This window comes from Epinephelus fuscoguttatus, linkage group LG20 (genome assembly GCF_011397635.1).
Source record: "Epinephelus fuscoguttatus linkage group LG20, E.fuscoguttatus.final_Chr_v1".
NCBI lineage: Eukaryota > Metazoa > Chordata > Actinopteri > Perciformes > Serranidae > Epinephelus > Epinephelus fuscoguttatus.
This window is the reverse complement of record NC_064771.1, coordinates 35,093,726-35,119,345: the sequence shown is the minus strand read 5'-3', so window position 1 is coordinate 35,119,345 and position 25,620 is coordinate 35,093,726. Positions and strand designations below refer to the sequence as shown.

General features: G+C 43.1%; 1 protein-coding gene across 6 annotated transcripts in view; it reads right to left on the bottom strand.

Moving 5' to 3' along the window:
- The window catches only part of LOC125880631 (serine-rich coiled-coil domain-containing protein 2-like), a 92,139-nt gene that overhangs the window by 48,150 nt on the left and 18,369 nt on the right, over positions 1 to 25,620 (bottom strand). For 5 of the 6 annotated variants that reach the window (XM_049563260.1, XM_049563259.1, XM_049563263.1 and 2 more), the window contains 5 exons: positions 12,189 to 13,549; positions 10,921 to 11,088; positions 10,627 to 10,803; positions 10,472 to 10,545; positions 7,989 to 8,171 (listed from right to left, as the gene is read on the bottom strand). In XM_049563260.1, the coding sequence (XP_049419217.1) occupies positions 7,989 to 8,171; positions 10,472 to 10,545; positions 10,627 to 10,803; positions 10,921 to 11,088; positions 12,189 to 13,506 (1,920 nt within the window). In that variant the 5' untranslated portion in view covers positions 13,507 to 13,549. Of the gene's footprint in view, positions 1 to 7,988; positions 8,172 to 10,471; positions 10,546 to 10,626; positions 10,804 to 10,920; positions 11,089 to 12,188; positions 13,550 to 15,791; positions 15,821 to 25,620 lie in introns of those variants that run through there. The other variant, XM_049563261.1, reaches the window with a different exon arrangement.

Here is a 25,620-nt window from a genome sequence, read left to right as displayed (position 1 = left end):
TACATCTGCTTTTCAAAACAAAAACACAAAGTCTTATCAGTAGAAACAAAATACACGTGATTATATTTGCCTGTATTTCATAACAGCTGACCTGCTGGTAGTTTTATGTTTTCTACCTCTTGAGCAAAAGCAAATGCTGCAGCCAGTATTACTCCATCTTCTCTGGTCGTGTTGCACCAATTTCAAAAGCTTCTTTGCCTTTCTGCAGCATGGATAGTCCAGTTTTATAAAAAGACCAGAAGAAGAAGATCTTTCCAGCTGGCAAAAACTTCTTGAGTTGCTTTGTAAAAGCATTTATAGAGATGCTCCTCCACCAGGGAGACTCAGGGTGCTTTGCCCCAGGGGCCACTTTTGCAAAATGACAGGAGGCCAGGGGCCAGTCGCAGCTGCCCCAAACAGCGTTTTAGGGATTTGAGGACTGGACCTCTGTTTAATTCTTCTCTTTTTAATGCACTCTGACACCTTATTTACATAAGAAGTACAATAAAAAAAATCCCAGTCTGAAAGTATTTATTCTCATTGTCCATAAGAAAATGTTTTGGGGGCCACCTGGCACCTTATCGAGGGCCAGATTTGGCCCACGGGCCGTAAGTTGAATATCACAGTCTCTGACAAAAACAGTAAAATCTGAAAACAGTTTAAAAGATTTTCCCCAAACTCATAAATCCAAAACAAACTTTACCTCGAAGAAGAAAAGGAGACGATTTAGTGAAAACAGAGACGAAGACGAGACGAACAGTTTGACACACCCACAAACACACACACACACACACACACACACACACACACACACACACACACACACACACACACACACACACACGGTTTGTTTGGAGGAGCTTAGACACACCACAGTGACCTGAGAGGAAACCAAACGTTCACCCTGAATAACTGCTGCATTTACACACACACACACACACACACACACACTTGCAGCCTACCCCTGGTGGCTGAGAGCAGCCATCCACATCAACACATTACCTCCTAATCTCCTCTTTCTCTTCCTCCTCTCTTATCTCTCTTCCTCCCGTTTGTCATATTCTCTCCCTTCATCCTTTTCTCTCCTCTGCCTTATCCTCCGCTCTGCCTTTGTTTCCCATCACCTCGTGTCTCTCTTTCCCCTTCCTCCTATAAATTACCCTCATCCTCCTTCTTTCCTCTACCTCTCTGCTCCTCCCTTTCTCCTCGCATCTTATCTCCCTCTCACCTCCTCTCCTCCCACCTCTTCTTTCTTCTCGTCCTCCTCTTCTTTAAATCTCTTCTTTGTCCTTTCTCTCTCTAGTCTCTTTCCTCCTTACTCCCTCCCTGTCCTTACCCTCCATCTCCTCTCCTCCTCTTGTCTCTCCTTCTCTCGCCTCCCCACGGTGGACATTTTGGCGCCTGATTTCATTTTGAAAATAAAAAATATTTCACTTTTAGCTGCAGTCAAGTGGGCTAATTAATTTGTCTTTATTTTAATCTCATCTTCATCGTGTATTTTTGATGTGTCTTAGCTGTCGCCATCTTTGCTGTGTGCAGTTACCATGGTTACAGGTGTCTATTATAAAGTTAAACACACTCTTTACCTGTATACCTATATCAGACTGTAATATTTCTCACACACACACACACACACACACACACACACACACACACCCTTTCACCAGACAAGAACGGAAATATTGGATGAATATACAAATTCAAAGATTAAATCCAGTGCCAACATGTTTCAGACTGACAGGTGTGGTTAAGGTTCCTTACTGCGACTGCAGCAACAGAAAGTTCAGCTTACTGAGGCAACATCTGCGCAATGGTTAAGCCTGACGTCCATGTCTGCCCCTAACACGGAGAACTTGTGTTTCCGTCTGGACGGGTTAAAGGAAATGGCCACTTTAGAATGAAAATACAGACAGTACTTACTGACCCTCACGCCGACAAGAAGTCCAGTGTAGTTTTTTAATCCACAAAAGTCGTTCGGGGTATCGGAGGTATCATTAGTTGCAGCCTTATTCATGAGGACTACAACATTTGTTATCATGCATTCATTTACAAAGGTTCCTTTTACTTCATTTTTTGGCCCTGAAACATTTTTCATCAGTTTTCATCGATTGAATTACCTCCTCTCCTCACTTCTCCTCCACTCGATTTCTTTGCTCGTCTCACCTCCTGCTCTGATCCTCTCCTCCTAATTCCCCTCTCCTTTGATTCTCCTCCTCCCTCTTTATCTGCTCTGACCTCCTCAGCTCTTCCTCTCATCTTCTCCTCTTAATTCTCCTCCTCCTCCTCCTCGTCTTCGCTCTACTCTCTGAACTAATCGATGTTTCAGTGTGTATGGAGGCCACACACACACACACACACACACACACACACACACACACACACACACATACACACACACACCACTGCACCAACAAACAAAAATCTGCTTTTTCAGTGTCGATCCTCAAAAACACACAAACAAGAAACCACCAGCTTTCGGCTTCACACATGTACATGTACACACACACGTACACACACACACACACACACACACACACACACACACACACACACACACAGTCTTCAGACCAACACTGACCTCTGGTGGTCAATTAAAGACTATTAATAACAATTTCTGTCACCAAACGTACAAACTTGTGTAAAACAAAAGTGACAACTGATTAAAATATAAAACACAGACCTCATTAATGTCGTCAGATCATTACAGCTCCGAGCTCATGAGGGTCAATCGCTCTTTAAGCCCTCGTTAACACACTGAGAGCTCATTAACACTCTACACATCATTCAGGGAGGATATAAACTGCACTGAAGAGCAGACAGTAAGAATGTTTGCAGTCACAGCTCGAGCTGAGTGAGAATTGAAGGACTAACTTATCCTGAGCGTCCTGTCTGATTCTTCAGGTACTTAAATCCGCTACAGCTGCTGATGGACGTGAAACTCTGCTGTTGAATCATCAGAACAAAAGATAAACAACTGTACTAGAAAACATCTGGTACAAGTTAGTTGTTCTTCTATCTCAGACATGTTAGGATGTTACATACCTTGACATGTTTCGGCGGAAACTTCCGCCTTCTTTAGAAGTGTCACTTGGTGATGGTTGTGATGCGTATTTATCGGCTCATCTGTCAATCAGCCCATGTTGGGGAGGCGTGACCGTCCTGTCAAAAACTGACAAGACGGTCACGCCACCTGCTGTCCGTCCGCCGCCTCTCCAGGATGCTGCTCCAGGTGTGGGAGAGCATGAATGCCCCCTCGTCCCTGTTCATCATCCCTGGACCGCGCTTCCTTATTTCAATAGCCTCCCTGATCCAGCGCCGGTATTTGTTGTCCTCGGTGTGTATGGCTCAATGTTCTAGTCCATAAGATGATTTTCCCTTTTGCAGTGATGTGTTATGGCAGATTGCTCTCTCACACCTGGAGCAGCATCCTGGAGAGGCGGCGGACAGACAGCAGGTCACGCCTCCCTAACATCGGCTGACTGACAGATCAGCTAATAAAGACGCGTCACAACCACCACCAAGTGACACTTCTGAGGAAGGCGGAAGGTATGTAACATCCTAACATGTGTGACATTAAAGAACAACTGAAGTCATTATCATTAGCTAAAGATTATCAGTCTCATATTGTGGGATAAATGTGGATGAACAGTTGTGATATAATTAATTTAGATTTACTTAAAACTCTGATTCACACCTTGGGGAGCCGAGGCTCATGGGTACTGTAGTATTTAAAGACGTCCTCGCATGCCAAACTGATGAACAAATATGTCTTACAGGAAAAAAAAAAAATCAAATATTCAAAACTGGTGGACAAAACACACACTTACATGACTGTTATAATAACCTAAAACGCCACATGATTCTATGTTCAGTTACGCTGAGGATAATGTTTAAAGATACATTTAAATGTGGCTCCAGAGAGGAGAAAACACTGAGCAGCTCCTACTTATTTTTACTTTTGGATATACTGATCACCCGAGCCTGTCACAGTCTGATCCCAGGACAGCCTGTTCCTTCAGCCTGACATATCTATTACCGTGCTGCTTTCATTTAAAGGGGAACTACACCTATTTTCAAAATTCATACATAGCATTCCTATGATTTAAGAGAGAAACTGAAATCTGTGATGTCACAGTGTACAAAATCCAGAGCTGCTCCACATACTGTTTGGTGAGAGATGTTGGAGGTTACCCAGGAGAATGTTCTGTGTATATGGGAACATTTTCTGTCGCTTATACGTTCCTGTTTGAATCAGATACACCCTGATTAACACGTGGAGAGACACTGAACTGTGTCACCTTCAGTCAGCTCAGCCTCACACACAGCTGTGAAAGCCACACACTGTGAAGAGGAACTGGTTTGTAGCTGCAGCTGTAATTCACATTGCAGACACACGAGGGAGCCAGTGGTCTTCATTCAGACTTCAACAGTCCTGATAATGAAACATCAGTAAAACACAGACAGTGAAACATCCAAGGAAAAATCAGTCAGTAAAATCTGAACACTCACTGAGCTGTAAAGGACCCACAACTTTTCAACATATTAATTCTTAATTAATCTGAAGCTGTGAATGAGTTTGACTGAATTCTTTCTCTGATTACATATCATCCGGTAAAATACTGAGAGACTGAAGTGGCAGCTTTTCTCCTGCGTTTGGTTCGAAATAGATAATAAGAGTAAGACAGAGCTTTTATTGGAGGGTTGGTCGCAGAGGGTTTCTGCCCTGTCATGACATAAATTGCAGGTTTTCAGTTGCAAACTGAGACTTGACTGCATCATTATTCATATCAGTGACAATACTTTCTTTATTTTAGGATTCAATAACTGGAGTCAATGTACAAAATAAACAGTTGTAGTTCAAGTGCTGGGGGAAAATCCAGATTCCACTTTGTCTGCCAAATGACAAGTGTTGCATTCAGGTGCTTTTATGTTGAATTAGATAGTTATGATAGAGGTGTTTTGGAATCCACTCAGAGACCTCGAGTTCAGACTAGTTTTAAAATATGTGCAACATGTGCCAGCTGTGATGTTCTGACATTTACCGTGAGCAGCGACGGCCTGTTTCTGCCTGTCTGATGCCCAGTTTGTTTCTTCAGGCTGCTCGTCGGGGCCAAACCCTCTGCTGTCCGACGGCAGACACAAGACGACCTGATTCTGGAGCCAGAAACTGGCCTCAAGTAGGAGGGAGAGGGAGGACGGAGCTGATGCTGCTGGAATATTAAACTCTCACTTTTTGTCTCTTTTCTGTTCAGCAGCACAAAACCAACAAATGCTCATCTGGCACATGTTCAGCTGCTGAAGCTGTGAGGTCAGCAGTCATTCATTCAAATAATGATTGATGGATGAACTCAGTGAAAGCAGATGATCTGGCTTGTTTTTTTTTCACAGCTGTTGGGCACAAACATCACAGTGCGTAGTTTTGTTTTAATTTAAAGGGACAGTTCACCCCAAAGTCAGGAATTCTTTTTCCCTCTTGTGCCTGGTTCACACTACACGATATCAGCCCGACGCAGTGAGGTACAGTGTTGGCTCGGATTGTGAACGACAGTGACTGTCATACACGAATTGACCTATGGCTAAGTCCTGCCCTCAAACATGATGAGCCAATCACAGTGCGTGTAGCCATCCCCATACACTGGGACATTCTCTGCCTGGACGTCCATTGAAATGCATTACAGAAAGTCAGTTTTGTTCGGTTTTATGAGCTTTTTCTGAGATTTGAAGTTTAAAAATGGTCAAACGGTGTGCATGGGGTACATGCAACTCTGACACAAGGTATCCTGAGAGGCTGGGCGACCAGGTGTATTTTTACACTTTAAACCACATCTCAAGCGAGAAAAGTGTCTCCTTTGGATAAAGTTGTGTGGTAACGTTAGACCACAACATCAACTCAACGTGAATAAGATTAACAATGATGTCTACATCTGTTCTAAGGTAAGTCAACATTGTGTTTGAGGCAACATATTGTCACTTTGCTGCAAAGAAATATAAAGTTATCTTTAACATCTCTAGCTAACGTTAGCTAAAGTTAGCCTAACGTTAGCTCCTAGCTGCGTTGTTCATCATGTCACCTTGTTTGCTGGGAGTTCATTAGCCTATTTTGTTCTAGTTTTGTACTTTGGTGATCGTACATCATTGTTAGCTGTTGTCCAAAGGGCTCTAGTTAAGCTAACGTTAACTTCTGGAGCTTAGCTTCATTAACTTATCTGTAATGGCAGAGATAACAAAGGTTGGCAAACGTTATGCTGAATGATTCAGTGTAAATACTGTAGCACCAAACTAACGGAGAGACACTCTTGGTAAAGATGGTAAAAAGGCCGTTATCCTTTCCTCATATTCTGAGCCAAAAACCTTAACTTCAGTGGCACTTCGATGCACCAAAGTTTCCAGTTTCCAAAGGCTTGTTGATGAATAATTCACAGCCTGATACATTTTATTAAATACATGGTGAAAATTGATTTCTCTATTACTGTTGTGTGTAGACCAGTTTCTGACTTATAGAGTGACAAAAGAGATCAACAAAGTTGAAGCAGGCTTTATTTATATGTCCATATTTTTGTGAAATGCCGTGTACTGTGACACCTGCCATAGCGCCGGTCACTGAATGTTGATATTTGTCCGAGTGAGTGGAGGGGGGCGTGGCTTAGCCATAGGTCAATTCTGATCACCTGACGTCACAACCTAAATTCACCAAATATAATAGAGTGTGCCAGTAAACCTGGAACTCCGTTAGCGCTTTTAGCACTTTTGGTTCTCTCGTCTAAAAGTCAATACGTTTTTTGAATGGGATTTTGGTAAAATGTCTCAAATAAGTTCTGTGGTTAAAAAAAGCTTAAGCGAGTTTCAGGTTTTGTTCTACGACATAAAACACATCAGTAAATACCCTACTTGTGAATTTTGAAGCTTTTACATGTCGTAAAAAAGGCGGTTGCTAACAAGTTGCTCAATACGACTACAAACCCTGTCGGGGACATTAAACGTCATCACCCCCGAACAGGCGAGAGTGCTGGCAGTCCGCCATTACAGCTTCTTATTTAGCTTAAACAGGCCGATTTCCCCATTATACAATGTTTTTAAGATAAAGCGGCCGAAATCAGTTGAAAGCTTAGTGGCGGTGACGTCAAGAGTCATGCGACCGTGGAGTAGTCATGTAGTCCGTTAAAGCCTAACGTTAGCTTTTTACTTCTGGCGATCGCATTTAAGCTTCAAATGTGGTATGAAAGGTGTTCATATGTCAAGATTATCTTGCTGAACAAAACCTGTAAGTATCATAAACTTGTGTTAGCCACAGAGCTTATTTTCTGACATAATCCAAAACGCAATGCAAAAATCACATTCACTTTCTCTTTCGGGAACCAGCGCGATGCTAAACTTCCTAGTTTTGACGTCAGCCCTGGCACACTCTATATGTAACGGCGTCGGTGTCCAGCTGGGTTCTTGCATGATTTTCTTTTGAAACATATTTTAATGAGCACTGCAGGAGGAAGTCTGAGATCCAAGACTTTCATTACCAACGACTGCTTGTTGTGCACATGACAAATAAGTAATTAGTAACTTGTTTGTACACATCCCTCAAAAGAAATTTGTTTGATTAGTCACCGCATCTAATTATCATAAACCTTTAACACCTGTTGTCGTACTCTCACACAAACAGAAGCTACATTCAGTGCTACTAAAACTCACAGTGAGCGTGTCGAGTGCATTTCCTTCCTCATGAAACATTTACAAGTTAAAGTTTAAGGTATTTTAAAGCCAACATTGTCTACATCAGTGTTCACATGCTATCAGCCTTCGTCTTTGCTGTCTTCTACGGCACATTTACTGCACGAGAAAAACAAAAACTCCACAGAGAACCTTTAATATAAAAATTGATTTTAAAATAATCTAGGTATTCCTCCCATGGTGGCTTGAAATCTGAACGATATGATGATTTCTCTGAGCAGACTGGTGTTTATGTTGATCGACTTTAACCTGCATCAGTGTTCATTATCACTCACACACACACTTACAATGCTGTTGAGGTCGGAGTCGAAGCTCCCGATGTGATGGGTGGTGTTGCTGTTGGTTGTGTTGATGTTGATGGAGGCGGTTGTGGCGGCGCCCCCAAGTGGCTCCAGGCCCTCCTCATCCCACATGTAGGTTCCCCCAGACCCACAGCTGTCCGATGGGGACAGGTCCAGAGACGAACCGCCCTGCGAAGCACAAAGAGGACACGGAGGCTTTTATCTTGTGAGCACTCTGAATATATTCCTGTAGTTCCTGCAGTACATACGCTCAGGAAACATCTGCAGTTTGTGTGTAGATTATTTCACACTGTAATCTTGTTAAAATTATAAAAGCCAGAGAGTTAATCTGTCTACAGCAGGTGAATTATGTTTAGTTTGAAGTGCTTTCTTTCCTTTTCTCTTATCTTAAAATAAAAGCAGCCTCCTTTGACTCCTAACAGAGCTGAGATGTCTCCATGATATCTGTCTTTCAATATATTCTTTTGTTCAACAGCTTACAGGTTTTAATGGACTCAATGCCTCTGCTAAACGCCGCAGGATAATTCAAAATCTGTTAATAGGAGGTTAGAAATTGCTTGGATAGCGTGTGAACAAAGTACCTGATGTGTCGCTCTGTTCTAACTGTCTGTGGGTGGGGCTCAAAGGCCAACTGTAAACTACTGCACCTATGAACTCTGACTCAAGTATGTTGACACTCCAGGCATTTACTATTACATAATTTCAATGACGTTACATTTTGTCACTGCATTCTAGCAAGACATACTAAGACCTTGGATATTTTTGAGAACAAATATGTTTCTCCTATGTTTAAAAAAAAAAAAATCTGTGGACACTACAGTGCAAAGACAACTCCAAACTCTGGCTGAGTCAGTAGGTGGTGATACAGGCTGCATCAATGATTCACCAAAAAGAAAATATTAATTAAGGTGGAGCAAGTAACACTGGGAGCAGCGGACGCCTCCATTTGTCTGTGAAATGGTGCAGCAGTACTTTTATTTCTGCTGTTCATTTTTACTCTGTTTTCTTTATTTATTCATTCTCTTTTCGTTTTAATCATCTTTTTTGTAAGTTTGTTATGTTTTGGTTGGTTTGCTTTTTTTCTATTTTATTGTTTTTTTGCCATGTGAAGCACTGTGGGGTGCATGTTTGTATGAAAGGTGCTGTATAGATAAAGCTGAGGCCATGTTTACACGAAAATGATCCACTGAAAACAGAATCGTTTCTCATTTTTGTTTTGAAAAAATTCTGCGTTTAGATGACAACGTTTTGATAACAATTGCCGTGCACACAGATTCGCAAAAATGACCAAAAACGCTGCAGTATACATGCCAGGCCAGTAGTTGGCGATGTGATGCTTACGCTTCCTTCTACAGAGCGGTAATGTAGAAACAAACAAAATGGCAAACGCACGAACGTTTGTCTGGACGGACGACGAGGTGGAGTTACTACAGTAAATCTACACTGTGATGGGGAAGCCTTGATAAATTCAACAGGGTGAGCAGCAAAAGCAGAGCTCAGGAGTCAGCCATTGTTGTTGTGATGGTCGACTTTCTCGTGCATGCCTAGTGACTGGAAGCGTAATGCGCATGTGCAAAAAGTGTCAGTTTTCAGCGGAACTCCATATTGCAAGTTTACATGACAACGGAGACGGTGCCGTTTCCAAAAAATTGCACTCTGGAACCCGTTTTCAATACATTGCGTTTTCAGGCACCCAAAACGCTGCTGTCGTGTAAACGATCGGCCAAAACGCAACTAAAGTTTACCGTATTCAGTTGAAATCGTTGTCGTATAAACGGGACCTGAGTTGAATTGAGTTATTAATGTAAAGTTCTCATTAGACCAGGCAGTGCCGACAAAACACAAACGAACCAGTAGTTTGCGTTTTGTTTTTATCGTTTCTAATGAATACTTATTCCACAAAGCAACAACTGGCATTAGTAAATTGAGATGATGTCATCTGCACCTCAAAGGGCTTTTCCCAAAAATTCTGTTTTAGTGACCTAAAACCATGGATGTATAAAGACAACAGTGGTGCATGAAGCCAAAAAGGTTTGACTTTCCAGATATAAAATTACCCAGATCTTACGCATCATTACTTTTTCTTGAGCCGAGCAGCTAACGTCTCGTTTAGCGCTCTGCTAACTTAAATGGGGATAAAATGACTTCCAAATGTTTCCAAAAATGGATCAAACCCTGGAAGTGAAACGGGTCATTGTGTGGAGCTTGTGACGCTCAAAAAAAGTATATCCACTAATTGACAGACGTCTCAATCAAAATGAGGCAAGAGAAGTTTGTTGTTGCCTCTAACAACGAATCAAAGTGCATAAGCTTTGTTTTTTAGATGGAAATGTCTTTCATCTTTCAAATAAAAGTTGAAGAGCACTTTACCAGATAGTTGGTGAGGAATCCAACAGGCTGTTATTAAAGTGACAGTTACAGAAGTCTCCTATCTGCTAACTGCTTATTGGTCTTTATGATGGTGGTACCTGCTCGTGGTAGTCCGGCTGACTAGACGTTCTCCGATGGGGGAGTTGGGTCAGATGATGATCCCCTTGCTCACCTGGGGAGAAACATAATTAGTTTACCAAATGTTTCATGACTTTTACTGACCTGCACATTCATCCTGTAAACTCAAACTCACCGCTGAGTCTCATGCCGGCCCAGTCCATACCGTCGTCCAGGAAACAGAGTCCCGCTGCCTTGGTGACACCGTTAACAGCCACTTTGTCTTCATCAAACCTGGTGCATGACTGGTCAAGCCCTGAGTCATCTTCATCGTTTTTAGAGGACAGAAGCAGTATGCCCACCCCTCCATTTCCTGCAGACACAAGACCAGATGCTGTCGATCTATTGAATTCACAGTTTTAACCAGTAAAATGCACCGACGCTCTGCACATATCTGACACAGTAGAAAATAACTGTTGTCTTTTCTTACCCAGGTTGTCAAAGTCGTCCATGTACTCCTGACTGGTGTCGTTTCTATCCAGAGACGAGTTGGAGGACAGGGACATGTCCTCCAGCGTCTCCCCCACAATCGACACCTCTCCCTGGGATGCTGGCTCTGCCGACAGCCCCTCTGTCTCTGGAGCCTCCGGGGAACTTTCTGATAGTGAGGAGGAGGAGGAGGATGACACAGGATTAGAGACGTCATGACGGTGAGAAATTAGAGATGACTGCATAAAATAGAAAACTAGTTTAGTTGAAAAATAACATATAAGATGTGATATTAGATATGAAAGATAAAGTCTAAAAAAAGAGAAGAATCATTTTAGATCAATTTCAAATATGGAACATGGGATAAAATGCATGATCATAACATGACAGGATGTGAAGAAGAAAAGTAGCTGAGAAGTGATGATGAAAAGAGAAATGACAAACCTAGGATAAGAGATTTGAGGAGATGAAACAATGAATAAAATGAAAGATAAGTTTAGAACAAAGATGACAAAAAATATGATATGAAGTAAGAAATTTGTCTTCAGATATCAGAGATGGAAAACTGAATAAAACATGAGATAAGAGACGACAAATGAGATGAGAACTGTGACATAAAATATGACATGAGCGTCAAAGATTTAATCATGTTTGATGGCAACAGGGGAATGTGAGAAGAGATAAGGCAGAGGGAGATATATAATGAGACGAGAAATTTGATATGTGAGATCAAAAATAAAATTACATATAAGATAAAATGAGCTAGATTTAAAGGGGGGGGGGGACGAGTGGTTTAAGTCAAGATGTTGATGGAAAATGGCGTAAAACGTGAGATGAACGATGACATACAACTTTGATGATATTTTGATGAATTATTAAATCAACTGCAACTAAAATTTCTGCCTCGTGGTTGTGCGCTTCCCCGAACCTGTCAAGTTGCACTTACGGGTTATATCCAAATCTGAAGTATCATCACTTCATCATCCTGTTCGACATCTGAGTGAAATTTTGTTGTAATTCGTGTACGAATTATTGAACTACTAAATTCTACTTAGTGGACGTTTGTGCCAAATTTGAAAAAAATTCAGCGATTTAAGAAAATAATAGCCCGAGCTATTAATTGAAGTTTTACGGTATACTCCATAAATTTAAATTTCAAGAGGTTTAACATGAGAAGAGAGAGAGTAAGTGACAGGATGAGATCAGTCAAGATGAGAAATTGAGGATGTTTAAACAATGAGAGTCACGTCCGTGATAAGAATCTCATACCTGGGCTGTTTTCTGTAGTCGAAGGCGTCTCCACTGAGTCTCTCCGCGCTGTCAGTCCTTGGTTCACTTCCTGTTCACCCCCTAGCTCACTGGCTGAGGTCACTCGGAGGGGGCGAGACTGCTTGATGAGTGACGGGCGTGACAGCTTGTAGCTGATGCCGCTTGGCTTAGAGGCGGGGCCAAGGCTGGGTAGGAGGGGCTTCTTTAAGGCCGTGGGGGGAAGTAGGGAGGGGATGCTGAACCCTGACCTCCCTGGAGCAGCAGAAGTTTGAGCTTTGGCCCCTCCACCTCTGCCTCCTCCCTCAGGAGGCTGGCTGGTACCTGGAGGCTTTGCTAAGCTGCTTCTGGGCGGAGCCTGAGCAGAAGAAGCTCCTCGCCCCGCAGCCCTGTTAGAGGAGTAGGAGCGGGTGTTGTGAGAGACTGAGGAGGAGGTGGAGGAAGAGGTGAGGGTGGGGGAGGGCTGCCGTCGGACCTGCGTGAGGCTACGTGACCGAAAGCGATCGCTCTCAGTCAGCTGGCTGGACGGAGCGGAGCCGAGGCTGTCACTGGAGTAGGAGCGGCTGGCCGGTGGTTTCTTCTGGAAGGGGGAACCAGAACGAGAACCTGGACCTGAACCTGGTCGAGAACCGCCAGAGCGAGCAAAGTTCTGAGGCTGTCTCAGAGAAGTGCTCCTTGGTTTGGAACCAGAAAAACCATTTAGGGTTGGTTTGGTGCCGTTGCTGAGCCCGAGAGAAGTTTGGCTTGGTTTGGAACCGTGCGATCCACTTTTAGAGACAGGAAGTGTTCTGGGGCTGGACTGTGGCGATGGTGTTGATGAAGGTGTTGCAGAAAAACCAAAACTACGCCCCTTTCCTGCAGAAGACGTGGTTGCCTTCTTGGCATCACGCTGTGACACCACTGGTGATCCCGGTTGGCGTTGGGAATTATACTGATGGATGTTGTTAACGGAGCGATTCTGCCCGACATTCCCACCAGTTCCTTTCCTCCACTCCTTCTCTCCGTCAGCTCCTCCGTCCTCCACCTTCTCATTTTCTTTCCTCCATTTCATGGAAAATGAAGTCGGCACTCTGATGAATCCATTCTGTTTAACAGCAGCAGGGGGCGTGGTCAGACTGCTGTTGACCCCTGCTGGGCCGGGGTGGTGGTAGAACCCGTTGGTGAGGCGAGTGCTGGTGAAGGTGCCGGTGCTCGCGGTGGCAGCCGGACCTGTCTGAGTGCCATTGGAAAGTGCAGCAGATTTGGGACGTGAGCCAAACTTGGGAAGCCTAGAAACCATGGTGGGCATGGTGAGAGGGTCGAAAAGAGGAGGGGCTGACATCAGACCCCGCCCACTTCACCATGGAGACACTGAGCACCAGGAGCTGGAAGGAAGGAGACAACAGAGACTGATGTTAGAGCTACTTTTCTAGGTTATCACATGGGCATATAAGGTATGTGCAGGTAACTTTACAAGATGTTTTCAAACCAAATCTAAAGAAAAGTGAGACTGATCTTTTGACAGATTTTACAGGAGCATTTCTACCAACACGAGGAGACGATAATAAGACTTTAATAAAGGTTATCATCTGTTGAGATCAATCCAAACATCATTTAAGTTTTTAATAGAGAACACATTCCCATCAGGAAAATGCTGCAGGTGAGTTATCAAGTTTTAAGCATAGCATTAGCATTAGCTTTATGTTCGCTTGTGTTGTAGCTGTTAAAAATGTTACACATAAAAACATAAAAATGCTTGAAGGTCCAAATTGAAACCTCATAACTAATGCCTTCTGCATATCCAAAATCGTTTGGCCCAACAGCGACCATAATTGTCAGACATTTGATGAATGACAATCTAATATCCGTTGGGTACTGGCCCACAGCCGGCCCACGAACTGTGAACTGGAGATGACTCTCATCCCAGTTTGTCGGAGTTCATGCCACAAAACACGGCCAAGCCAGTCATAGGGGCTACAGCTGGCTCACATTTGGTCCTCTGGTGCCAGAAAACAGCCGAACACACGGACACTCAGCTGCAATCTGCCACACTGATACTGGATTTACGAGGCTGATACAGGCACTGGTGTTAGAGAGCTTAAAAACATTTTGCCAGGGATCCCTTCAATTTAGTTCTTGAAAATTGTGACCGGGATTTTTAGGAGTGGAATATTTTACAGTGTTAGAATCAGGGGTGTCAGCTGGCAGGATCATGGATGGGAAGGGTGTGACAGTTTGAGAACGTCCCACCACAAGAGATTCAAAAAGCAGGCAGCAACAGTTCGCGGCTAACTCTGAGAAAAACAGCAGCCAAAAATGTCTGCAAACTGTGGAGACACTGAGGTCCAGGAGCTGAGTTGGCAGAGGACCAGATCAGCTGCCAATATAACTACTGACATGTACAAAGGCGCCGTAAAGCAGGGACTTCCCAGCCGCTCTACGGCGCCATCTCAGTGTAACAAAGGCAACAGTGGCCGACCTCCAGTCTCCACCCAGGTTACACCGGTGAGTAAGCTGATTCATTTTGGGCCGTAAAAAACCCCCCTCTTAGCATTAACAATGTTAGCTGTGCTAACAAAGCTAACAGTTATAACATAGTCAACAATGCTAAAGGGGCTTTTGTGGCTCAGACTTGAGCAGCTTTATTTACGTGATGACCGGTGGGAGACTGGAGGGTGGGAACAATGTTTCAACAATAACACTGTTCAGTTGGGACGGCATTAATACTGGTAATCACCAAATGAGCTGTGCCGCTGGCTAGCTAGCTCCCATCAAACCCAGTTGGTGCAAAGTGCAGTGAAATGAAGAGCAGCAAAATTGATCTACAGACTGACATGAGTGACCAGTCTGAAATATTTTCGGCAGTTAACTGACTGACATTGCCAGTTAGAGTAAACTTGTCAGTGCTCTCTGGTGGACAGATCATGTAACAAAGCAGCTCAGATTTACAAACAGATGTACAAGATGATGTCCAAATTAGTGGCTACTAGTTTGTAAACTGGTTAGTCTCTGTGGCTAGCAGATGCTAACAGATGTTGACAGAGTTTTATATTACCTGAGTTTAGTTTTAGAATAGAGATCAGAGTGTTTACTGTCCAACAAAAGACACAGTGACCCTACCGAGCAATACATTTGCATCATGAATCTCTGTGTGCTGTGTGCAGCGAGTTTCATGTTCATGAAAATTCTCCTGCAGACTTCCACGATGAACATGGCTGTTGAGAGGTCTGTAACATGCCTACAGTGTAGAAAATAATTTACAGTCATGAGTCAGTGGAAAAATCCAGCAAGAGGCAGCAGCTCCGACACAAACTGTCACTGAGTGATTAACACCTGAAACACGTGGCAGCTCCAACACTGCAGGCTGAGTTCAGACATGTGGTTGGTGCAGAGGTAACACATTAACCACCCCACACACACACACACACACACACATACACACATACACACACACCCTAATAAAAACAATCAACTGCTCAGTAAACGACAGATAGTAATCAGACAAACGATGTTCAGCAGGGCACACCCACCACATCCTGTCTGTGTGCAACACATACATACATACACACACACACACACACACACACACACACACACACACACACACAGGTGAGACAGGGTACATACCCTCAGGCAGGACAAAAACAAGGCCGGCCTGTTTCAGAGCTGCGAGTGTTTGATTCTAAAAAGACAGATTTTGGGTGGAGCGTCACTTTAGTTGTTCCTTCAGCACAAACACATCAGGCCTCAGTGAAAACACTAGAACAGACTGATATACTGCGGCTGCACCTAATTATTGTTGATTTATCTTCTAGTTATTTTCCTGGTAAATCAAACTATCTTTATAATAATAACAATAATAACAATAATTTGACTTGTATAGCACCTTTAAAAACAGAGTTTAGCAGAAGAAGAAGAAACCCCAGAAGCAACATAACAGAAGCCAAACTGAAGTGCTGATTGTTGAAATAAAGCAAGACAAAAAAGATGCAAAAACATATGAGCAAGAGGACAGACAAGACTGAGTAATAGAGATAAAAATAATACAAAAAATACCAGTAAAAATAAATACAATAAAAACAGTAAAATACAAAATAATAATATTAATAATAAGGAGGATAAAGACAGTCTAAAAAGGCACAAATAAAAACACGAGATCACAGAAGAGCACGTCTGTAAAATGGGTTTTAAGAAGTGATTTTAAGGAGGTCACTGATTTTACAAGCGACTTACAGGTGTGTCGCTGCAAAGCTGAGGGGCGCTGCTAGCAACAGTATAACAGTATAAAAAAACAAAAACAAAAATTCCCAGAACTCTAAGTGAAATATTCAAAATGCTTATTTTGTCCAAGGAGCTGTCCAAAACTCAAAGATATTAAATCTACAGTGATACGAGATACAACAAGCAGGACAGCATCACATCTATGGAGCTGGAGACTGTTTTTATCTGCAAAATGCCTGAAATGATGAATTGATTATCAAAATAATTTCCTTGATTTGTACAACAGAGCAAGGCTTCATTCTTAATTTGAATTATAAAGGAGAGAAGTACGATTTAACAAAACAGAGCTAGGAGCTCACGGTCTGTACTGAAGCATCGTGGTGCTCTGAGCTAAATGCTAACGTCAGCATGCTAACATGCTCATGATGATAATGCTAATATCTATATATATTATATATAATATATAATATGATATTTAGCAGATATGATGTTCACCATCTTAGTAGTTTAAAATTAGACAAAAGCCCTATTCGGACGGGATGAGTTCAACGTGGAGACGTGAGGTAAAGTAATCATTACCAGGGATTTTAGTCCTTTCGAACGCGCCATGTCTGTAATCATTACGGATAATGTCAGTAAACATTACGGCGACTTTTACCTTCTGTAAAACGGTCCAGAGAAAATACCTCGGGTAATATTAACCCCGTGCGAACACGATCCTCTGTGACAATGTATGTAAATATTTCGTCACGTCCTGTTTACGACCATTTTTCTGCGTTTACAACTAGTTTTCCGCATTTTTTCGATGATGGAGGCGTTTGAAGAAGCATTCAGTCGTGATAGTGGACATTCTTCTACGTGGGAGACCAGTCAAAAAGGTTGAGAAGAAAGCACTTCAGAGCCACGAGACTTCTGGTTGTGTTAGGTAGGCCTAATATGAATCCATATTGCTAATCGCTGTGTACACACAATCCTGATCATGGGCAATATTTCATATTGGGCTAATCATTAATTATTATTATCCTTCAGCTGATGCTTACAGGAAGCAACGTGCACGCACGTGCCGACAGGGAGGTGACGCCAGGGCGCAAACCGAGTTACCACTCCCATCTCTGGTAGAATTACGGAGATTTCTTGTCCCGTGTGAATCAGACATTTATTACAGACATCCTGTGGTGAACTGACATTAGTCCACATCCCTATGTAAAACTAATCCCGTCCGAATAGTACTAAAGATGAAGACAAAGACGAAGAAGAAGAAATTCAACTTTGAACACCTTTTATGCAACCTAGGGACATTTTACGTAAAGAAAAAAAGCAAAAATCTACCAAAAAAAGCTTTTTCATTTATCAAATTAAACATAAACCAATCAAATCCCTCAAAAACTTTTCCATTTCTCTCTTTTTAAGAATGTATTTGCTATAACAGAGACATGGGAATGACACAGACAGGATGGTAGGAGTGTGTCCAGGTTAATAATGTATGGAAATAGAAACAGAGAGCTCAGCTGTAGATGTGCACGGAGAAGATGTGCAGTGACTGTTGTGGTGACGCAGCTGTGTGGTGTTAGTTTGAGTCATCAATGATAAATGTGGCAGCTGTAATAACACAAAAAACAAAAAGACGGTTGGTAGAAAGAGAGATTGGTACTAATAGGTGGATTGTTGAATAAATGTGTAGGTGATTTGTGTATGTGTGTGTAGGTGTGTTGCCACTTGTGTGTCTGCCTCTGCATAGTATGTATGTTTGCGACAGGTGTGTGTGTGTGTGTGGTCCTATTTGTGTTTGTACATGAATGTTTGTTGTGGCATTAGCTCACCAACAACATTTCTTTCCTTCTCCTAAGACCAGAGAACAATAATAATAATGATCTGTCCCTGCAGTCTGAGCACATGGTGCTAATGCTGAAAGCCCCCTCAGTCATTTGTCCGCCCAAGGCCACCGTATCATAAACTAAACTGAGCATCACAAGCACGTCTGGACGCTTAAATTAACCCTGCTGACGACAGAAGAAAGCGAGGTGTGACAGAGACAGAAACTTGTGATTTCAGTGTGAGAGAAACACAAAGGTCAAAACATCATGCTGGATTTTTTTGACTGATCATCTGCTCGTCCTGAGGGGATCACAGGTTTATAACCTCCTGAGGAGAATCAAAGATGATGATCACACAGTCTGATACACGTGTCATTAGATAACACAAACATGTTCCACCCATGTGTTTTACTGACAGAAGAAATATTGTTCTCGGTTACATCATCAGACCCAGCAGCATAACATCTTGAAATAAAACGTGTTCAATTTGTTTGCTTTAAACTCTTTTATGCACGGGTCCACAACAGTTGACAGATACGTGGGAGCCATTTTTAACTATTAAGTACCACGTCCCAACCACCAGGTGTTGGACCTGCATAGACTTGACGACGAGTCATGTTATTGGAAGGATAAATGCATCAGGTACCTCGGGCAATACATACATAAATAAATAACAAATGAAACTAAATGGGATGTTAAAAAATGATCAAGGAAAAAAAATCTAGATTAATTAAACTATTTCTGGGACTGATATACATCTGTCCTCCCACCATGTATCAGTAGACACCAACTGCATCAACTGTATATCAGTGCCTTAATTGAACTCAACTTTTTTTGTTATTTAATGTTCTCATGTATGTTCAGCAGAGATAAGAGCAGAGCTGCAGTCAGACTCAACATTAAGAAAGACACTGTGAACATTTACACACAAGGAGCAGCTTAACTTCACTGATTATTTTAGAGGTAAAAGTTTAGTTCTGTTTCATCTGTCAAGTTTATAGCTACAGTTGATAGTTTTGATATTTGCTACAGTGACATTCTGTGAAATGTTAACATAGCAGAGATCAGAGCAGAGCTGCTGTCAGACTCCACATGACGAGAGATGCTGTGCTGAGCAGCGTAACTTCACTCATTATTTTAGAAGCTAAAAGTGCAGTTCTGTTTCCTCCGTCAAATTTATAACTTCAGTTTTTAGTTTTGCTCAGACTGCATTACTCTCAGCAGAAAACTGCTCACTTCTCTAATTTGGAAATAGAATATGAAGCTCTGATTGGTTGAATTCATGCTAAAACAACCCCTTTGCCCCTTGCACCTTACTTTCCACCCAGATTATGTGCCATTTAACTTGCAAAGTGAAGCTGGCCACTCCCTAACTGCATTTGCATCATGCACTTAAGGCCCTGAGCTACAGATCATCTAAAACGGGCCCAGTGACTTTAAAGAGAAAGATAAGCTAATAAAGTGTTTCCCATAAAAGATGCTGCGGTAAGCTGACTCACGACTTCCCCACTGCTGTGTCACAGTCACAGGCCGAGAAGCAGAAGCACTCAGAGTCATCATCACAACCCCAAAACCTCCGGTCAGTATCTGTTGTCTCTGCAGGATCTAACATGACACTGGGGAAATAAAGTCCGACCTCGTCTGCAGCAGAATCATCCAGTGTTGGTTTTACAGCTCTTTAGTGTTTAGTCAGCTCACTCCGTTTAATCCTTCCACCTCAGCTCCACCCAGATACCTTTATGCTGTGTTCACGTTAGGATTCTCCTACTTCAGTACGTGACAGTTGCGTTAATGTTACATGACGTTTAAGTGACGCCTGACAATTGACTGAAAGACCCCCAGCAGATAATCGGCTTACTGACCAGTTAAGTGACAGAAACCCTGAAGTTAACTGACTTTTACCTGAAATTTAACAGAGTCAGGTACCAATGCTCGACAGTTAAATGACAAGTGAGTAACACTAAGGCCCTGATCACACAGAAAGCATTTTAGCAGCTGCAGGTGGATTTTTGTAATTGTTTTTAACAACTGTTTCTGAAGTCTAGGCACCTGGCGTTTTTGCCAGAGCGCTCTGAACTCCTTGAGCTGAAAAAACTTCAACTGGAGAGCACAGTGGGTCACAAAGCATCCAAGTCAGTAAAGAACAAAATGATAAATCATAATTTTGTTCACAGAACTTATTCAACCCATTAGATGGCACAGGATATAAAGATAAAGGTACTTTTATCACATGGTATGGACTTGTACTAAGATTAAAACCTTCTGGGACAAATCATTGTATATTGTTCACTGTGATCCTGCAAAGTGTCTTCTGAATTCTACTGTTTAAGGACAACTGGATGCACGAGAGCTAAAAGACTGATAATAACAAAGCTCAGCTGACAGAGGGACTGTGGCTTCAGACATGTCTGGAGATGATCTCCATGGAGGGAGCAGCATCTAACCTTTCTGAAGTTTATAATGAGGAGCAACGACTGTGGAAGATCATTCTGGATACTATTCGTAAAATACCCTCCTTTCCAAGACTCTAGAGACGGACTCCAGAAGCAACGTGAATGGTCCAATATCTCTCTCTATTTTGTCTAGTTCAACCTGCAGATCCACAACTGAAACCCTCTGAAATTACAGCAGTGGTGCAGTAACAGAAGTTTTACGATTGAGAAATGCAGTGTAAAAGAAAAGGGCTGTCTGACTGTGAAGTAAGACTGTTAAAAAAAAAACAAACAAAAAAAAAAAAAAAACTCAATATAGCGTCCACTTAGACTGATGATGATTTTTTAGGTGGGCCTCTTTTAAGGTGACTAAAGTCGAACAGTTTTCTGAAATCATTCAAATGTGCCGTTAAAAACGTACAGTCATGATGACACAGACCAGGCGGCCATGTTTTCCTCCAGTGTGTGTGTGTGTGCACTGCAGCAGAAACACTGCTGTGATACCAAGGACACACAGGAGGAATGAAGACTGATGAACGAGGTCACGACTGAATGATAATGAGACTCTCTCTGTCTCTCTCCTTTATTCTACACTTTCTTTTCTGCCTCTCTCTCTCTCTCCTCCCTCCTCTCTGTCCATCATCGAGCCTCCTCCTTTATTTTGGACTCTCTTCAAGTTGAAACTGAGCTCCTGACCCGCTCACTCTGTTTGTGTGTCTGTGTGTGACTGTCCTAACACATCCAGTATCACACAGCTGCACCTCCACTCTGTTGGATCATGCACCATGTTTTTCACATATCCTGTGGGTGGGATTTAAACAGACACAGGTCAGTGAGCTGCCAGGAAATAAAGTTTGAAGGACAAAAGGAAGCAATGAGTTTACAAGAGACTTCCAGATGAGCATTGATTGTAACATGGGGGTCTCTGCCACGCCCCCTATTTGTAGTGGTCAAACTGTGGAATTACAACTTCCACATCTGTCATGTGATGCCACCGGGCGCAAAAAGACTTTCTGCCATAGACATACATTGTGAAAGAGACATCTGTAAAGTGGGTTAATTTCTTTGAGCATCACAACCCCTGCAGAATGGCTTATAAGGGGAGTTGATCCCTCCATCTGACAACATTTAGAAAGTCTAAAGGGGTCGCATGATTACATCATTTCATCCCCATTCAAGTTATTGGAGGGCTAAACCGGACGGTCGGCCGTCAGCCAATGTCGGGCCATCAGTGAGCATCTGTCACCCTAGTTTTTGCGGTGTGTCCCGTACCGTTGGCACTAGCCGGACCCCTGTCGTCGGCTTTTTGGCTGTTTGAGCATGTTGAATCAGTGGCGGAGCTTGTCGGTGAGAGAGATCACTCTGATTGGCTGTTCAGGTTTTATTTCCTTGCCCCTGTAGCGAGTGAATCTGCCTGTAGTGAAACCGGGGCTAACTGGTGCTTCCTCCTCAGGCTCCACTTCACTCAGCTGCCCCACAGACCCGCTGCTTCTTCCCACTTTAACCTGAATAACAAACCGGGGATTGGTGCTCCCGTTGGACCCAAACGGAGAGCCGGGGCTAGCTCGGAGGCTAGCGGAGCGTGAGCCGCCGCTAGCCTCTGAGCTAGCCCTGGCTCAGGACACCGGGACCATCTGGATGTAATAGTCCATGGAGGTGCTGCGGTGCTTGGCTGCACTCCGCTACATTTTTAATCTCATGCACTCTTCGGACTTGTGGTTTCCCTTTTTGAGTTATTTCCTCTCACGCAGGCGCAGAACACACATGCTCGTTGGCTGTCGGATGTAATCTTTGTTGTGTGTTCAAATGCAACTGACACAGGGCGACGTGAGGCGATGTGAGACAACGTAACAGTTGGCTTTCGTTGCCGCTAGTTCTTTGATGTCGGTTTGGTGTCAGCACCTTTAAACATCTGTGGTCTATGGGGACTGACTCACTTCTGGAGCCAGCCTCAAGTGGAAATGAGAGGAATTGCAGTCTTCAGCATTGACTTCATTTTTCAGCCCCAGAGGCTGCTGTTTGGTCACAACTGTGCAAGATGCAGTCCTGAAACTTCACCAGTGTGTATTTGAGATCACAATGAAGGCCGAGTTTGAAGATGTGCGTGGTCAGAGTGGGGAGGAAGACAGGGAGGGGGCCACTGTCTTCCAACCCCCCCCCCCCCATTCATTTTATGACGTGGAACACTGTTTCTTAGCTGGAGTGTTTGTTTTTGGTTGTGTTTGTTTAATGTTTGCTGTGTGGCTGTTATTGTACAAATATTTTAGAATATATTGATTAAATTTCTTTCAATAAACTAACTCAAAATATTGAAAGACATCAGCTCTTTCATTTCATAAACTACAGAACAGCAAGTGACGTGTAGCCAGAGACATGTTATATAAGTCTCTGAACACACACACACACACACACACACACACACACAATTCGAGGTTTGAACTACTAGAGGGGAAAGGTCGCTTTAATGTGGCATCTGCTCCTTTGAACTTGTGAGCTGGAGGAGTGAGGTCACTGGGGTGAAAGTGCCAGCAGGAAAATTCAATAAGTTACTTTACCTTACATGCACTAAGCATACACAAGCTGCTGTACATCCAGTTCACAATGGCCCACAGCAGTGGTTCAACGCTTACTGACTGAAAGGAAAACTGCACTAAATAATTATGAAGCATTTAATTAAAGGTTGATCAATTCCACTGACAAAAGTCTGATGAATATAAAATCCACAGAACCTTCAGTTTCACGTCTCTCTGTATCGTTGCCTGATTTCTCTGCAGGGATCTTTAAAGCTTCGTATATCAACCACGGTCCACTCTGATGGTTTTGCTGTTGGCTGATGCACGAGAGAGATTTCTACTGCGAAACCATTGTGTCAGATTTATGTGTGTGCTTTAGATTAATTTCCACTTTGATGAGTGTGAATGTGGGGAACACTGAAGCTTTCTGTCTTTGGCTGCGAGCCACAGAGTCCATTTAAATAAATGAGTCCAGGTGTGGCCTAAAGTCTGTTCATTTGTTTAATGGATAAGAAAATGCTAAACTGTGATTACTGACTGCAGGAAGAAAAGCTGCGACTAATAAACCAAAAGTAGTGAAGGTGAAGGTAATGATCATGCTAAGACGCTATTAGGGATGTCATTTCTGGTTAATTTTGCTTTCAAAAGCCTGACACCCATTAGCCAGTAACAACGCACATAATGTGAAATACAAGAGGCCTTTTCCTTTGTCCGGCTCTCCATTGACTTACTGAGCTTTAGTGCCAAATTTTAATGTTTTGTGATGTAAATATTTTGCTGACATTTTGTTGACAGACAGCCAGCCAGCCACATTAACATGCAGAAGCCTGCTGTACCACCCTCTGGTCTCCACTGGTTAACGACAGCCTTGGTCACTGTGCACCGAGCACCACCTGGGTCAGGTGGGAGCTAACGAGCAGAACCGCTCATTCCAAGATTAATGGTGGTAACGCCTTCCTGGTGGTGGGACGGCATCGCTGCAGAAACATGGTAAGCAGGTTCATTTTTAGCTGCAAAACCCCCACCAAAAGCCAGGGCATCCACTAAGTCATATGATGCCATTAATGTATTACATCTTTCACTGTCACAAGCAAGAGCCCTCGTCCATGAGTAGACGCATGCTTCCTTCTGCACAGTGATACGGTTGATGCATGTAGCTAGGTAGAAAGAAAATAGTTCCTACATGAAGCTGCTCACAACAAGGTCTGTGGATTATCTTGAGTAACCAGGTCATGACTTCTAGAAAGAGACACTAGTTCCATTATACTGGAGAAAAGGCAGACATCTCTACGGTCGATATATTCAACTCATACCAAAACAACCTGGTCTCACGCCAAAGTTGTTGAATGCTGGTGCTGGGTCAGTGACTTCCGGCGTCAAACACCAATAAAAAAAGCTGTCCATCCACATCAGCATGATATGTGGCTGGCTCAGTGACGTCAGGGGGAAACATGTGCGAGCAAAAACGTAAGTTAAGGGGGTGAAAGTCCGATTAGGGTGGGCAGGAGGGGTGGTAGACGAGTCAAACAACCACTGCCTTTCACCTGGGAGGCCAGTGCTCGCTTACCATAAGATTGTTAAGCCAAACTCTGTTCTTTTGTCCTAAACCCAACCACGTGTGTGTGTTGTTGAAGTAAAAAACATCAATGCGCAGTGGTGTCCCGATGTAATGCTTTTATTTTGAAAGAGACTGTATGCAAACTGTACATTTCCTGTGAAAACAGAAGTGTATTTTGAAAACAGATGCATGTAACAGGCTGAAGTTGACACGGCGTCCCAGAACATCAACAACCAACACACCCAGGGTACCTTGGACGTCATATGTGGGCGTGGAAAGTCCATGACCAAACGGGGACATGTGACGAGGTCAGACCAAAACTATCTAGACAGCACTTGCTTTAAAACAACTGAGTCTGACTCTTGATTCTTAGCGAGCTCCTGAGTGCAGAGCAGCTCCAGTGTTTGCTTACGTGTCCTGACCTTGACAGCCGCGTTATCGACTGAACCATATCAGTAAAGGATCCCATGATGAGCTCACCCAGACTGGCTGTACTGTACCCTGCTTACAAGTCACTTTACCTTAATGGAGTTCACAGCAGAGCAGCCAGGAAGCTGCAGAGCTGCAGAGCTGCAGAGCTTCACCTACACTCAGCAGCTGCAGTCACAGTCAGAGAAAAGCAGCTGAAAAACTTTCAACACCATCCGATGACTTTATTCTTTGACCATCAGAACAACAACATATCCTCAGTTATCAGCTGAAGTGGCTGCAGACAAGTTCACCAATGTTTTCACATGATTTCCTCCCTTGTGTCTCAGAGTGCGAGGCGATTTATCAGCTGTGGTTTGTACTTGAAGCCCGGCTGATGTGATTGATGGACTGACAGACTGAGTGGGAGATATGGAGGAATATCAGCGATGGCTCCCTGCCAGCAGATATATTTAACTCTGTAACTTCAGCACACAGACTCAACTTCCT